Source organism: Alligator sinensis, unplaced genomic scaffold (assembly GCF_000455745.1).
Source record: "Alligator sinensis unplaced genomic scaffold, ASM45574v1 scaffold392_1, whole genome shotgun sequence".
NCBI classification, from domain to species: domain Eukaryota; kingdom Metazoa; phylum Chordata; order Crocodylia; family Alligatoridae; genus Alligator; species Alligator sinensis.
The window spans coordinates 3,557,490-3,574,456 of NW_005841898.1; the positions used below are offsets into that span (position 1 = coordinate 3,557,490).

The 16,967-nt window shown below is 40.1% G+C and overlaps 1 protein-coding gene across 1 annotated transcript in view; it reads left to right on the forward strand.

Annotated features, from left to right (window-relative positions):
• The window catches only part of GLDC (glycine decarboxylase), a 78,395-nt gene that overhangs the window by 16,167 nt on the left and 45,261 nt on the right, over positions 1-16,967 (forward strand). The window contains exon 3 of the mRNA XM_006018371.3: positions 7,151-7,286. Within this exon, the coding sequence (XP_006018433.2) occupies positions 7,151-7,286 (136 nt within the window). The remainder of the gene's footprint in view (positions 1-7,150; positions 7,287-16,967) is intronic.

Here is a 16,967-nt window from a genome sequence, read left to right on the forward strand (position 1 = left end):
CCCCCCACCCTGGCTGGGCAGCTGGTCCCAGACCCAACCCCAATCCCTCCCTGCTGTGGGGGCATTGATCTGCCCCTGCTTCACACCCCTTCCCTCCCCACTCTGTCTACCACAACAAACTTACTAGCTGGAGGCAGCTGTGTCCAGCATCGTCAAGGACTACTGCCTGTAAAGTCTATGGCCGAACCTCTGAATCGGCATCACATGGAATCGGGACAGTTATTCAAATCACCGAATCCAAATCCGAAGCAAACACTTGCTGCTTCGCACAGGCATACTTCCTACCCCTCTGTTTGTGAGAGAAGTCTGGGTGTTCTCAGTTATTGCTAGTTTTCAGGATAGTCCTTCTCAGCTGTCAACAAAGTATCAAGGAACTCTGCCTAGGCCTGTATTACTACTATCTCTGTGACAGACATGCAAGGAAGTAAATTAAAGTTATAGAGTTGTTTGTAGTAACTGCTTTTCAGAGATCAAATTCCACTAACCCCCCCCATCAAACCACTCTGCTACTGCTCAGTTTTTACTCTAGTGCAGTGGTTTTCAAACTTTTTAAGACTCGAGGCACCCCTTGTTAATCTGAAGGCACCCCGCAGAAAACGCCGGCTCTCAATTTTCACAGTTTTTCTGACTACATAAAAATGATAGAGCCATTCTTTTGTTGCAGAAAACTCAGAAAGATCATAATTGGTCAGAACGTTTTTAACAGTGTGATTTTACTATTTGAAGTCTCCAGGTGTATCTTGTGAATCATGTTTGCACACCTATTGTATGCCACAGCATCCTGGTTGAAAATTACTACTGTAGTGCATGACCTTCTCCGGTCTAATCTATGTCAACAGAGTTGTGTTGGTTTAGCACTGCTGATTTTTATTCCTTAAATCCAATCCGGTTAAACCTTCACCTGGACAACAGACCCTTTAAAATTGGTTTAAACCTTGCCTAAATTTTCTTTGGCTTAATTCAGAATTTTATCAATATGTTGTTTGTCCTTCGCAGGTGAAGACAACTGCATCCAGTGGTGGCGGGGGAGAAGAGAGAAAAGAAAAAGGGAGGGAAAAGATACAAGGAGAAAAAAGGAGGAGAGAGAGAGAGGAAAGAGAAAAGAGGAGGGTGGAGGCTAGGTCACGTGGGTACGTAGGTGACTTATGAGCTTGATCTTTGCCTTGAACAATCTGCTGCAGGAAAGTCAAGAAAGTGATGTGGACTGGGTACGAGAAGTTTTCATTTTCCTGGCCACATGTTTCTTCATTGCTTTTGCCATGCATTGCTGTTCGAAGGCCAATGCTCCATTCTGGATTGATGACTTCCAGGAAAGACGGTCGTGAGCTATTTGCTCCCATGACCGGGTCAATGCTGAAACTCTTTAGGGACACCTGTAGGGTGTCCTTGTACCACTCCTTTGATGCGCTGTGAGAGCGTACTCCATTTGATAGGTTGCTGTAGAAAATTTTCTTTGACAGGCAAGTGTCAGGCATCCTTGAAAGGTAGCTGGCCCATCCTAGCTGCTCCATTTTCAGTAGAGAGTGAATACTGGGGAGATCTGATCTTCCGAGCACTTCAGAGTCTGGAATCTTGTCCTGCCACTTGATCTTTAGTATCTTTCGCAGGCAGCACAGGTGGAAGTGGTTTAGTTTCTTGACATGACACTGGTAGACAGTCCAGGTTTCGCAGGCATAAAGGAGGATTAGGAGAATGATGGCTTTGTATACCTTCAGTTCCGTCAACATTTCCATGCCTCTGTCAGTGGGAATTACCAGACTGACTTACAGAGTCTGCTGAAGGCCACGCTAGCTGTCGCTAGTCTCACGTTGACTTCGTCATCGATGTAAACAGCATGGGAGAGCATGCTGTCTAGATAGACAAACTTGTCAACTATCGACAGTTGTTGGCCTTTAACTGAGATGTGTTTCCTGGAGTGTTGTGCCAGGCACAGGTTGAAACGTCACTTTGGTCTTCTTTGTGACAATAGGGAGTCTGAAGTTGTTGCAGGCTGATGAGAATAGGTCCATGAACCATTGCATGTCAGCCTGTGAGCCTGTGCATAATACACAGTTGTCAGCGAAGAGGAAGTCATGAAGTGTGGCTGTCTGGACTTTAGAGCTCGCTTGGAGCCTGCGCAGGTTGAATACGTCTCCGTCAAAGTGGTATCTGTTCCCCATCCAAGGTAAACATCTTGGAAGGCATCTGACAGCATGGCAGAGAATACCATGCTGAAGAGGGTAGGTGCGAGCACACAGCCCTGCTTGACACCATTTGTAACGGGAAACGGGTCAGGGTGCATTCATCCTTTGCAAGGATGTGCGCCATCATGCCATCGTGGAATTGTTGAACGATATTGATGGATTTTCCGGGGCATCTGTATTTCTTTGTGAGTTCCCATGTTGTACATGCTCAATAGGAGTTTTTGGAAAACTTAATGAATCACCACATTTTAGAAGAGATTCTAGCAGCTCACTTTTGAGCTTCCTTTGTTTGCCTTATAGGAAAGTTTCTATTATGTGTTTACTACATTTGTCTTGCTCTTCAGTCGTGTGCTTTTTGTAATGCATGTGACACATGCTGTTAAGCAAAGTCAGTAGTCAAGTCAAAATCATCTTTTGTGTATTAAAGAATTGAATGTGTGATTAAATGAATGAGAATGCATTAAAAATGTTTTACCTATCAGATTGTTGCTGGGGGGGTTGTTTTTGCCTTTGCATTTTTATAGAAATAAGAAAAAAGCAAAAAATTAAACGGAAGCTTCTTTCTTTAAAGTAAAAGAAACGTGTGCAAAAAAACCAAAGCAGTTAAAATAAAATGAAGATTCAACTGTCTTTTGAAAAGAGTATAGGAAGAAAGGGAAGTTAAGTTATTTATTGCAGTTTGGAAAACTTGCCTTGAGATCCACAGAGTTAAAAAATAGTGCACAACATAATTTGTTTACAAGCAATACTTTGGCTGACTGATAACCAGAGATTCAAATCCATCATTGGCTGTTAGAGTAAGTCATATTTGGTCACACCTTGCTTAAAAGGCAGAGGAGAGATGATGAGCAGTGGAACAAAGGCAAATAATCAACAAATATTAGTTTTGTTGTAGTAGTAGTTTATTTACAACTTTTGCTAAAATAATACAATAAAATTGGCAACAAAATAATATCATACATAATATACAGTTATTGGTACAAGCATATATTAGGAGTATATGTCAGGAGTGGGCAATTATTTTGGACAGAGGGACACTTAATAAGTTTTGGGGAGCTGTTAAGGGCTGTGTGGGTAGCCCTGCCCCTTGACAGTTGCCCCACCCTTGCTCACCATGGTGGCACTAGAAGTCCCACCCCTTAGCCCCTCACCCTTGCCATTGGAAGTCCCTCCCCTTGCCCCAGAAGTATTCCTTTTGGGAGGAAGGGTGCTGCAGTCTGGAAACTTGGAAAAAGATGGACAGACAACATCTACTATAACTTCTTTTAATTTTATTTTAAAATATTTTTGTACTGATTTCTGTGTTTACAAAAAGTGCATCAGAAGTGGCTGCATAATAGCTCAAAATACATTCCTACTGTGTGTTTTGTGTGGGCAGTAAGGGAGTGCAAGTGACAGGGTGTTCTGAGAGAGAGCTGGGGCTAGGCTGCCAGCTTCATAGCGTGCAGCTCTAACAGACTGCATGTGAGCCTCACACAATGCAGCCAGGCAGACCCCATGCCCAGGCTCTGCACTTCTGTATCCCCACTCTGGGTTCCTACCAGTCCCAGGGCTCTGTATTCCCACCTGCCATTGCCTTTCCATGCATTTCCTCTTGCAGGGATGCCCACTACTCCCCGGAGCCCCCACTTCCTGCAGTGCTCCCTGCAGACCCCGCCACCCACCATGGCTCTGCCGCCTGCCGGGTCCCACCACAGCCCTGCCACTCAGTGGGGCCTGGCCGCAGCTTTGCCAGGACCCGCCTCTTGCTGCCGCTCTGCCACCCACTGTCTGCCAGGGCCCACGATGGCTCTGCCGCCTGCCATAGCTCTGTTGACTGCCAGGGCCTGCCTCAGCCCGGCCACCTGCTGGGGCCCGGCTGCAGCTCTGCCACCAGTTGGGGCCCACTGTGCCACCTGCTGGGGCCCACTATGGCTTCACTGCCTGCTGTGCACCACGTGGGCCCCATAGCTGCCACTTCCTGTGCTGCTTCCCATGGCCCCCTCTACTGCTGTGCCGCTCCCTGCACCCCCCCACCACTCCCCACACCCACCACTTCCAGCCACTCCCTCCATCCAGTCTTACCTTACTTTCCACTCAGATGGAGGGAGATGGTACAGCTCCAGGGGCACAAGGCCACAAGCCACAGAGGCTTCTTGTTGGGGGCTGAGGGTGGGAAGGGCATGGGGGGGCTGGGTGGAGCTGGGCTACCCTTGTTGCTCAGCCACAGGCTTCCACTTGGTCCTGCTTCCGCTGTCTACCTGTCATCTTTGGCAGGCAGCCACGGGCAGATGAAACTTTTAGAAAATTAATTTTTAAAGGCCCTGGGGGCCGGATGCGACGCATGGACCGTACTTTGCCCACCCCTGGTATATGTTCTACCAGTTGCAACAAAATTAAAATAAAACATAGTATATGATGATACAAAAATGCATAAAATGAAGCAATATATAATAGTACAGTAAAAATGAATAAAAATAAAGGAATTCCATTTGATTTTTCGCTCTTATTCTTTGTTCCAATAATGCAAATATACCTAGACAGGCTGTAAGTTGTTAGAGATGAACCAAATTATTTGTTTTTTCTTCATTAGCCCAGCATTTAAGACTTTCCACTAAGAGGAGATCCATTTTTGTCCTCTTTATTGAAAGAATGATGAACGAGATCACAAATAGTCAGTTAGGTCATCTGTCTTATTCCCACAAGAACATATCCTGTCTAGATATGGGGACACCACTTGCCCATCTCAGTGTGTGGATCTCATTAGGATGAATCAAACTCTAGTAATGGCCTCTCATTTGTAGTTTTGTGCTTCACATAGGTGGGTTTCTAGGCCAAAAAAGAGATTTATTTATCTCAAAGTGGAAGCTTGAGAATCTCACTGCCTGCATATCTATCTCCATGCTGGCATATTTCATTCTTTAAATTTATATCTTGTTTTATATATTGGTAATATTGGGTTAGTGACTGTTGGCACATTTCCTAGGTCATTGTTTGGAGGAGAATATAATTTTTTTTAAAGCATTTAAGGGTTTCTTTTGAAGGAAGAGAGGCTTTTAAAATGCAGTTCTAAGTGTATCTGATAGGTGTACTAGCTCTTAATTTTTTTACCAATAATTTAGTTCTTGAGCTTAATGTATTCACATTAAGCAGCTACATTTCAGATTGCATGAATCCCCCACCCCGTTACAGAATTTAGTAGAGGTAAAAGCTGCATTAGAGAGTAATTTGAATTTTTTTTCTAGTTTTGAACGAACTGTGTCCCCACACCTCATGGTTATGCTCTGTACAATAAAATGAACCCTACCTTAGATGTGTAGACCTTTTAGTGCTGCCAGTATCTCCTTTTTACCAGTCTTATTGTAAAAGGATGAAACTCTAAGGCTTGTTTTACTTTAAACCATCCATTTTTGCTGCACTGGTTCTAGCTCAAATTTTTATTTAAATAGATTCCAGTTATTTAAATGAAGACACTAACTCTTATTTTCTTTTTATGTAAAATCCATAGTAGTTTCCTCTGTTCATTCCCAAGAACCAGTACCTAGGATTTAGCAGTGTTGATTTCTGGCCTATTTAAGACTCACAATGCTGTTGAAAGCATCTAAATAAACTTTGGTTGCCTACTAACTTAATTTGTCAGTGGACCAAGCGAATTTACAAGTTGAGGGGCCTCTACTGGGATCTCTTTCTATCATCTAGGCAAATAATTTAGTCGCACTCATTTCTCCTGTTTGTGGTACAAGGAAAGAAGGGCCCTGAATATTCAAGAAACATCAGGCCATATTTGGTTTTATATTCCAAATGCAATTCAGATTGCACTTTAGAATGAACAGGAATCCAGTTCAGCTGTTGAGTTAGGGTACAGACAGAAGTAACAATTTTCACCCAATCTGGCCACAGAAAGCAGTCTATAGCTGTGACCAAACACAAGTGCATGGCTGCAGACAGCTTAAAAAATGGCTGTTCGGGCGAAAATCTGAACCCTCATTGCATAAGGGGTCAGATGAAGACGTTTCAAAACAGAGTGTCTGCTGTAACTTGTCTGCATTGCCTGTGTATAAGTTCTTAGATACAGATTTTAAAAGATATATATAAGCTTCCAAAGACATAGATAGATACGTACCTTCTGAGATTTGCAAAAGCACTTAAGTAGGTTAGGTACATAATCACTGAAATCAGACTTGGGTGCCTAATTTGCTTCAATGCTTTGGTAAATTCCACTGGGCATCTCCCTGTGTCTTTACATGCTTAAATATTTGTAAACCCAGCCCCTTGATAGATACTGCTTTGTAGCACTGGCCATGAGTGAGCCACCTCTCGTAACAGCGAGTTTGTTCAACCTCATTTGCTTTAAACATATGAGTTGAGTCTAAGTTGTGATGGAGAAGAAATAATTGCCTTCACTAAAGCTTACTCATTTTCAGAATTAGCCTGTTAGTCTGAATTGGAACCTGGCTTCTGTGCTGTAACCTTACTTTGTCAGTAACGGTGATGCTAGAGCTTTCTCTTCCATGAAATTGAAATGAGTTCTAATATCTTATTTCTACAATTCTTCCTACCTTTTAGTAGGGGGCAGCATTTACTTTGCTTAAACAGCTCTAATAGTATCCTATCACAAAAACAAAAGAATAACTTCCTAAAGTTAAACCCTTCATTATTAATGACCACTGGCATGTAACCTATAAGTATGAAGAAAAGGAAATAGGAATTAAGTTAACATTTCATTTCAATCTTAACCAAATCTAGTTTCTTGGCAATGTACATGGAGGAAATCTAGTAGATAATAAAATGCTCTCTAAGAATTTTACCAGGTAAATGATGTACTTTCTGTCTGTTCCCTTAATTTTGTAGGTGTTTAGATTTTGTTTCATTTAATTGCTTGTTTCTGTAAAGGTCCTGCAACGCACTTAAGTCAAAACACTTAAATGTTAAATGTTTTTTTGCTCTTTTGTAATATTTTTCTGCTATAATATTTTCTTTTCAATCAGGTGAAAATGAAATCCTTGACACTCTACACAATATTGCAAGCAAGAACAAGATCTGGAGGTCCTACATTGGCATGGGTTATTACAACTGCTCAGTACCTCCAGCCATTATGCGGAACTTACTGGAGAATGCAGGATGGTAACGTACAGTATTTCCTGTGTGTGTGTGTGTGTGTGTGTGTGTGTGTGAGATATACATTACTAATTTTATAAATATGATACACAGACAAATTCTGTTTAATGGTGTACAGATGTCTGTTTTTGTGTGCTCATCCATTCTTGATGCAGAAACCATAGTTACAGGAAACATCGGTCATTCCTTGATTGTTAATCAGTCAAATTAGAACTCTGTTATTTTTCTGGAATAATCAGCAAAGGCAAAATTGCATTTTTGTTCACGGAGAATAGTCTTTATCCCACATACTAACTATAATAACAATAGTGGCCTTTGTATCTTAACTTTTCTGACGAAGAAATCCTGGTCAAAATAGCAAATATTCCCTGACTATTAAATGTTTGTGTGAGCATTTTTAATACAAAATTATAACATGGAAAAAGTTAGTTAATAAGCCAGTATTAACCATAGCTTTCACCCACACTTTACAGAGACCAAAGACCACCTGGGATCTGGATTCAAACCCCCCACTTCCCCCAGTATGTGCATCAGTCATGGACATCCTTTTCTCTGATATGCTCAGTAGAAAAAGTGGTGTCTGAAGATTTCAGTTCCAAATCAGTTTGCCTTTAGTAAAAAGCAAAGTTAAAAACAAAACAAAACAGTGAATTAGAAAAAGTAGTTTGGCAAACATGAGTACAGGCACTCCTCACTTAACGACCGAGTTCCGTTCCTTCGACTCAGTCGTTAAACGAATTGGTCGATAAGCGAGGAGCCGCCCCTTACCGACCGCAGTCGGCCCCCAGGGAAACAGCCGGGGACGGGAAGGTGCTGGCCATGGCGGTGAGTCCTGGCCGCTGCCCTCCGGGTGGATGCTTCTCCCCCCTCGTGGGTTCGCAGAGCTGGCTGGAGGGTGCCGGGCTCAGCTCCACGTTGCCCTCAGCTTGACGCTGAGACGCCGCGCTGCTGAGACACCGCGCTGCGCTGCCGACCAGCTCTCTAAAAATCATTGCTTGTTCAGTTGTGGAATATTCATTAAGCAAGGAGAAAACCTGGTATCAGTTCATGAATAATTGTGGCTAGCTTGTACTTCAGCATTTGATAAAGGAGATATGTGTATTGTAAGTCCTAAAGTCTGTGCCTGAGTGGAGTGTCTTTGTGTAGCTTGCATATCAAGCTGCTTTTTCCTTTCAGAAATTTCATGTTGTAGATCCAAGAAGTCTAGTTAAATGTTACATCCACAAAAAAAAATAGTTCAAGTTGGTCTTACTCTGCCCCTGCTGTAGCATTTGCAACCTATATATTTCCAACCTATTTCCAGTACTGACCTAGTATGTGAGAACAAATATTGCAAGTTAACTTGAAATAGAAATGAAATGCAAGAAACTCAGACTAAGTGGATATAAGTAGGTTTTCCAACTAATAGGATATTAGTAGAGGAGTCAAGGAAGACTTTTATTCTTGGAATACCTTTAAAATCAGATTAGCATTTAGAAGGCTTTTATGAGTTTCAGGTGGTTAGTGCTGTAGAGAGCAGAACAGAGCTGAGCCGAGCCATTGCAATTCTAATCAAAATTAATGCAGACTTGTTTTAAGAAATCAGATTGCCCTGACCAGTGTTGAATTTTCTGTGCGAAGCATTGAACAGCTTGAACCATATGCTCATTCCATAGCTACCTGGGATATGTTAGGGAATATTTTTGTTTTTTGCTTAGTTATATAATACCCTTGACATGACTAGTATTTTTCTTCACAAGTTTCTTGTGTCCTGGTACAGTCAAACAGATTTTTCACATTTAGGAGGGTTTTTAACATGCTTACTTGCCACTGGTTTGCTAAATTAAGAGTGAAGCAGCAGCATGCAGCTGAGCTGCTTGCTTCAAAGTGCACTACTTCTATCAGCTGGAACACAGCGCTCATTCTGTGCAACTATTTACTATAAGTATGTATATTCTCCTAGCTAGTTCACAAACCCATGTTTCAACAGGGATGACACTAGGAATATGATACTGCAAATAATCTGGGTTCTACTCTGCAGGAAATGCAGTCTTTGTGATAATATTTGTCTTGAAATATGGCCGTAGGAAGTGGTTGGGGTTTGGACATTTTCATTTGAATTATGCACATCTCCAGTGCGAAACTTTGTACATAAAATTAATTTTTTAAGTTATTAGGACACTTGGGGTTAGCTTTGGGAGAAGGTAAAGGAGAAAAGGATTGGGAGTTTTATTTATGATTGAATGTGTTTTTATTTAGAAGTGTGAATATTATCAGAGTCATCCTTCTTTAGAAGACTTGCCATAAAAGTTTTCCAGGGAAGTCGGTTATATTTTTCTAGGAAAAGAATCAGCTCTATAGCAGTCTTGGTAGTGGCTGACTCAACTAGACACAGATGCATGACAACTCTTTGAGAAGACAGAACAGCTTAATTCAGGGGTGGGCACTTATTTCGGGTGGAAGGCTGCTTACTGAGTTTTGGCAAGCCATCGAGGGCCACATGACAGGCAACCAGGGGCAGATAAATATTAATTTTCTACATTTTTAGGGGCCCTGCGGGCCAAATCGAATGGCCTGGTGGGCTGCATTTTGCCCACCACTGGCTTAATTAGTTTCCAGATACAGTTCTATAAGGGCAAGTGTATGCAATGATTCCAAAATGCTTAAGAAATTTTACATTCACAAAAAGAGGTTAAGTTTGCATTTTACAGAAAAGGTTATTGTAAAACAAACCTGACACCCCTTGCCTATTCCGTTTTGTAGAAGGAAGTTTGGTCAACCTGTGTCAAAAATTTTAAAAATCCAATATTTGAGAATTTTCAGACCCAAGAAAGCTTTTTGTTGTTGTCAGAAAGTAAACAATAAAACTTAAGAATGGGCTGATGTTTGTCTGGTAGCAGTTCCGTAGTTATGATAGCAATGGTGTAAGCCAACAATCTGGTCTGTTTGCAGAAATGTTGACTGAATTATGATACTCTGATTCCTTTTCATTTTCTTAGGAGAGATCCACAGTTACAGGTTTCTTGGAATTTCAAACACTCACTCACTATGACACATAAGCTAGGAAAGGTGTATTTTGAGATTTCAGTATACTTTTAAGAAGCTGTGTTGTAGTTTTAGCATAGCAAGCTCATTTGGCTTTGACAAAAGAAGGAAATGGCCTGCAATTTTTGTCATCCTTTTATTCTTGCAGCTCATAATTACTTATTTTTATAGCAATTCAGTTCCCTTAAATCCAGACAAAGGGCTTTGTTGTTGAAGTAATCATAATTGTCATAATTTATCATAATTGACCACAGAATTACCAAGTTTAGCTAACTGGCAACTAACCATATTGTATAAAAAGATGTGGAAAGAGTATTTCTGCTTTTTCTTGTTGTAGCTGTCTGGATATTTGTCATTACTTGCTTCAAAATCCTGTAGTATGGTGCAGATTGTACAGAGCAAATTAAAGCTTATAAAGGCTGCCCATTTATGTGCACAAGACTTCCTGATAGTTTTTATGTTATTAGCATACTTACCTGTTTCCTTAGAAACAGAGGTAATTCTTTTCCTGTAATGTGACAGGACATGAACATGAATGAGTGACCAAATAATATTATCTGGATCCATAACTTTGGATTTAATCTACACTTATCCTACATGCTGTATCTCAGGATGGATTTGATTAAAATCACTGGTCAGGAAGCCTCCATTTTAATAATTGTTTTCTACAACAAGTGCATTCTTGTTGTTTGAGATCCTTTATTCATTTAACTGCTTGAAACTTAGCACTTCTAGAGAAAGGTAAGTGCTTGACTGTGTACATGCTCATCAGGGGAGATCATCAGCAAATAGGAAGAGCCCTGTTCTCCCCAGCACCACCTGGGGAGACAAGGAACAATGGTAATAAGCTGATGGAGAGTAGGTTTAGGTTAGAGATCAGGAGGCAATATTTTACAGTTAGGGTGGCCAGAATCTGGAACCAGCTTCCTAGGGAAGTGGGCCTCGCCCTTACCTTGGGTAAATTCAAAAAGAGGTTAGATGATCACCTGTCTGGGGCTAGATGATCTGTTCAGGTCCCTCCTGACCCTAGCTACTATGAAACTGTGTTTACACAACCATGCAGAGAGACTGTAGGGCTGATGGGTATGTAATCAGGTCTGTTACCTCTCATCTCCATATGCTGCTGTTAACAAGGATGTTATCTCTGGAGACACATACTCTCCCTATGCCTGAAGAAGGGCATTTGTGCCCAAACACTTGCAAAGATCAAGTTTTTTAACTATGTAATTGATCTAAAAAGATATCACACGTCTACCCAAGGAACCTTGTCTGGCTATGATCTCTGGAGACGCAAATCAACAGTTTGAGAACTGAAACTAAGCATCACAGAGATGCTTAATGGGATCTTCTAGACTGAGCACTGACTCTCATTCAGTAGAGTGGTTTTCTTTAATCTTTACTAATCTATAGTGAAGTCTCTGGGAATCCCATAAAATTGGGCCCCTAATATAGCCATGGCCTGCTGTGACCTATTTATAGAACTTCTAAAATGGTTACATTGATATAGTGTCTCAAATAGTATATAATTAAAAACGATAATCCCTATTTCATGATGGTATCTTTGAGCTTTAACAGATCTTAAATTAAAACCATCTTTATAGAAGTTTGCTTTTTTTTTAAAAATCTTTAAAAAAAATCAAAAAATGTGATAAAATAAAAAAATCTGATTTAAATAAATCCATTTTTTAAAAATCATTGATATTTATCCACCCTGTCTTGTATGTTTTTTATTCACTGTTTATCTTGTGCAGTGTGGGTGAAATAGTTTTAGGTTTTGTACATTTTTTACCAGAAGCTGCATTAATTGGACATGATGAAGGACTAATATAAGAAAAAATGGGGATGAAGGAAGAATGCATACTCCTTAGGAAAAACACCCAAGAGCAAAATGGGTTAGAAAAAAAAATATATATAAAAGGTTTTAATGCCACTGAGTTTCAGAGGGAACTGGGCTTCTAGGTCTATTTATGATTTTGAAAGTGTTACTTCCTAGTGCAAAGCAGACGTGATAATATGGGTGACTTGTTTAAAAAAGCTTATTTTGTGGGGGAAAGAGACAATGCTATACGTTAACTCTGCATGTTGACAGCAACCATGGGGAATGTGCACATATGTCATAATATATTATGTGATATAGTAAAAACTCTTGTTTAATGCAGGCAATTCAATTTATTTTATTTGCAGTTTGGAAAAGCTTACTGATCCTGAAAGCATTTTGCTAGTCCACAAGAGTGTGTGTGTGTGTAAAATTTGAACTCAGTATGAGCTAATCACAATGTCTGCCTGGAAAAGCGTGGCTAGAATATATTTTTTTTTAATTCCTCACATTTTACAGCCCTTGAAGATATGTAGGTATTTATTTAATTAACAAGCTTTTAAATAATAATTACAACAGTTACTTGAACACTGATACTCATGAGGGATCCTGGTTTTCTCTGTTAAAAAATCCAAAATTCTGTTATAAAAAATCCCAAATTTTCTGTTTTAAAACCCCCCAAATCCATGTTTTTCTACAATTAAAACAAAACATCACTGTATATATAGTGATTCCTGGGTCATTTTATTGATATCTTATAAAGATATCAATAAAACATTGTGTTCAACTGATACATATATATGCATATGTATTGATTGAATGCAATGTTTTACTGATATATTTGAAATGTTAAAGCAATTTGGAAGCTTACCAGTACCTCAATCATTATAGTGAAATAAATTCTGAATACCTATAATTCTTGGGTATATGAAATGTACCAGCGCTATACTGGTTTGCCAGCATTGAGGTCTCTTGAAAAGTTAATATGATGAAACAGCAGAAAACAATCAGACGTGACTAGAAGAACCAAAAGAAAAATAGGCTTTAAGGAAGTGTACAAATGCTGCATAATTCAGTGTGCCTCCTAAAGGTTAAAAAAGAACTAAAAAAAAGACAGCACTGAATGGCTGCTCAAAATATGTTCCTATGCACTGAAAATAAATACTTCTTCAGTTGAGCATATACATATACTCAAAAAATACAGTTAATTTTACAAAAAATACAATTAATTGACGAGTATCTTTTTAGAACAGATAATGAAGCTTTTATATTTTTATGGGAGCTGCCAGTCTGCTGATATTTTCTACCAGAGATGTAGTTTGAAGCAGAGTCGAGAGTTAGCTTTAGTACCAGGAGGTGATGACAGTTAGTTTAAGAATTCCAGAGTAAGACCTCTGTTTTGTTGTTTTCAATGTTAGCAAATATAAAAATATACACAGCCTTGAAACATTCAGATCTCTGCTGCTTTCTGATCCAGTTCTCTTGGTCACTGGCCCAGGCTTTGGCTGAAAGCATGGGTTTCCTAGATACTGCTTGCTGTGATAATGCCTGCCTGCCCTGATTTGGGGATTATTACTCTTACTTCACAGTTTTTAAGCTTGTTCCTTGCTGTACATGGTTTATAATGTACTTCAAAACATCAGTTAATGTCTTAAAGGGCTTATGTTTACACAGATGTATTAAAGACTAAGGCTAAAACATGTGACAAAAAAACCACAGTTAAAGGAAGAAAATGTCTCCCTTCCTATTTTTTGTAGGTGTTTGACTTACAGAAAAATCAGTAAAAGACCACAGGAAAAATACTGAATCCCTGAAAGCTTTAGATAATTCTTGCATATTTTAAGTAAGGAAGTACCTTGCCGCTTATGGGTGCTTCTTGACTGCTTCATTTCATTTGGGAATGTTTATTTGTAGAAATTCCCTTTGATCAGAAAAGGTTCTCAGTACATTTTCCTTTGCTTGATTTGGATAAAAGGCTGTTTGTATTGTTTGCCACTGTGCTGATTTTTTTTTTCATTTGATTATTAAAGGGGCTGCAAGTCAGATAACTTGAGACAAACCCCTTGGAAAAAATTTAAAACTTTTTAACTAGGAACCCAATTTCACCTGCTGTCGGAGAACTAGTTTATATAAAAGCTTATTCCAAAAATGTTTAATGGGTAGTACATTGGTAATACAAAAGTTTTTAGAGAACTTCAGACCTAAGTGTAACAAAATAAACAGCCATGTAATTTGAAGTGATGGCGACTAATTAAAATTTTTAAAATTCAGGGCTTAGTTTGGCAGCATCTAGTCATCTGTCAGTGTGAACTAGCTTTCAGAATTGTTATTTTTTATTATTATTAAAATAGGCTTTTAATGTTGGAATAAAAAAAGTGTTTGCAATAATGTATCGTAGAACTGTTTGGGTTCCCTCCCCTACTAGCCTGTATTATTTTAATTTTTATTTTTTTTAAATTCGAAGGCATAACACAGAAATCACTAAAATATATCAGTAGTAATGCTCAGTTCTATGATAAGGTTGCTGTGACCTGCCAGTAGGGGGCAGAATTGGTGTTGCTATGGAGAGCCCTAAGAGTAGAAATTTCTTGCTGAAAAGCACAACACAGGCTTTGTCTGTAATGAAGCAAGTTTGTGTCGCGCTGAAAACTTGGCAGAAAACATTTTAGATGTAGAAGTGGTTTGAGTGTTGTTTTGAAACAACTTCATAACAGAAAAAGAAAAGCACAGTCTTATCCAGGTAGAGCTGCATATACTTAATCTTTCACTGCAACTCCTTTATTCCATTTATCTGTACATTTAATACCTTGAATATCTTCTGGAGATATGGGAAAGAGAGTACTCCTTTCAGGACAGTGAGATTTTTCTCTTGCATAATGTCTTACCTGTCCCTGAAACCATACCTGGAATCTTTTCCTGAACCTCTGCTTAAACTACTGTGAAAACCAAACAGAACTCGATTTCTCCCTGGCTTCTTTTTAACTTAAGCTTACATCAGAAGTAATATTTTGATATGCTTTTAATTTTAAAAATGTCATGTTTCAGCTAGTTTGTTCATTCTTGAGTTTTTGGGGAAGGGATACCAGCAATATTGACTTTCATAGGATTTTACTACAAAACGGAAAATTGTACAATAGCTGTGTCTTTTTCCCATTTTATATACGGAGGCCTGTGTGTTTGTTTTTCTTTTTCCATACAGATTCTATCTTCAGTAACAATTTACAACAGAATTCTCAGGAATTCTGCTTCTTTCTTTCTCTTTTGGGAAAGATCCTCAATCTTGGTGCATATTCCTTTTGGAGTATGTAGTCTGGACCCTCTCAAATCCTGAACTATGCAACTTAACTTGATTTTTCTTAAACTTGTTCATTTTTTAAGGACCTTGGAGATGTAGAGCTCAAATTTTCAAGTTTGATTATTTTGATGTAACCTAGTACATGAAAGGCTCCCTTGCATTCTTCCGCTCCCCGCCCCACATGCAATACATAAGCAGAGAGAGGGTATCTTTTAATGGACCAGTGATACAGTTGGGAATAACTTAGCCAAGCTTTTGGGCACAAGGCACTTTTCTTCAGGTCTCATGGACACACAAACAATTAGTGGATCCAGGGCAGTGAAAAGACGTGTGCAATGGTGGCAGGAAGCTCACTGTATATGCTTCCAGGGTGCCTATACACAAGCTGGGAGTCTGCTCTGGCACGCTATAATTAAGTCTGCTGGAGCGTGGTAATTACTGTGGTCCACTTAGCTTCCATGTCTCGTGTATCAGTGTTCCTATGCTTCAAATTGGCAGTGGGGCACTTTAGTTAAAGCTTGTTCAGCAAGCTTGTTTGATGCTGATACATGAGATGCTTCAGGTACTTTCATTAGAGCAGCTTTTGGAACACATGTAAAAATGTCCCCAGTGGCCAATATCAGAGCTCTTGGTAGTGAACTGACAGAAAAGGGGCCTTGACCAAACCACCATGCCTCTATATGTATAAGTGAGTTTCAGGTCATATATTTGTCAACTACATGCATAATCCCTGCCATGATTTATATTGTACTCTTACAAATTTTGAAGTCAGGAGAGTCTTTTAAGGAATTAGAATTAAGTATGAGCTTTTAAATTCTTCCCCCTCCCCTCCCCGTAGTAAGACAGTTATTGCATGGAATTTCCTGTCTTTAAAAAGTTAGAAGAGAAGACCTTCCAAAGTGCTTACAAGCACCTTGATATGAAAGCGAGACTGTTAGAAACCAGTTTCTTGTGTGTGTAACCCTGGGCACGATACTACATGTGCCCTCACCTGAATAATGGGATCCTGGGATAGCCAGTAGCCCTGCCCAGCCCCCCTGGGAAGCTGCTGCAGTGCCCTCCGAGCAGAGAGCCTCCCATTACAATCAAGCACCCTTGCAGACCGTTCTCAAACTATTTACAAGATTTAATTATTTACAGCATAACAAATAATCATTAAATAAGCACATGGATATACCGACTAATAAACCCTCAAGAACTTATTTACACAGTCTCTCACTTGCACACGGTGTACTGGGGATCCTGTGTGCACTGCCCCTGGCGGGGTATCTCAGGGAGTGGGACTGTCTGTGTCCCTGCACAGGGTCTGTGGATGCTCCCTGGTGCTGGTGTCCGTCTCCGTGCTCTTGGGGTCTCCAGGCAGCAAGCAGCGACTCCTCTGCAGTTCCTGCAAGACAGCCTTCCCCTGCCTTTGACCCCCTTCCCTGGTTCTGCTGTGAGCAGTGTCTGGGCTGCAGGCTGTAGGCGCGGGTAGCCCCCACCCCATCTCTGCTGTCCCCACCCAGCCACATTGGCTGCAGTCAGGTCTCCAGGCTTGGAGGGAAAAACTGCT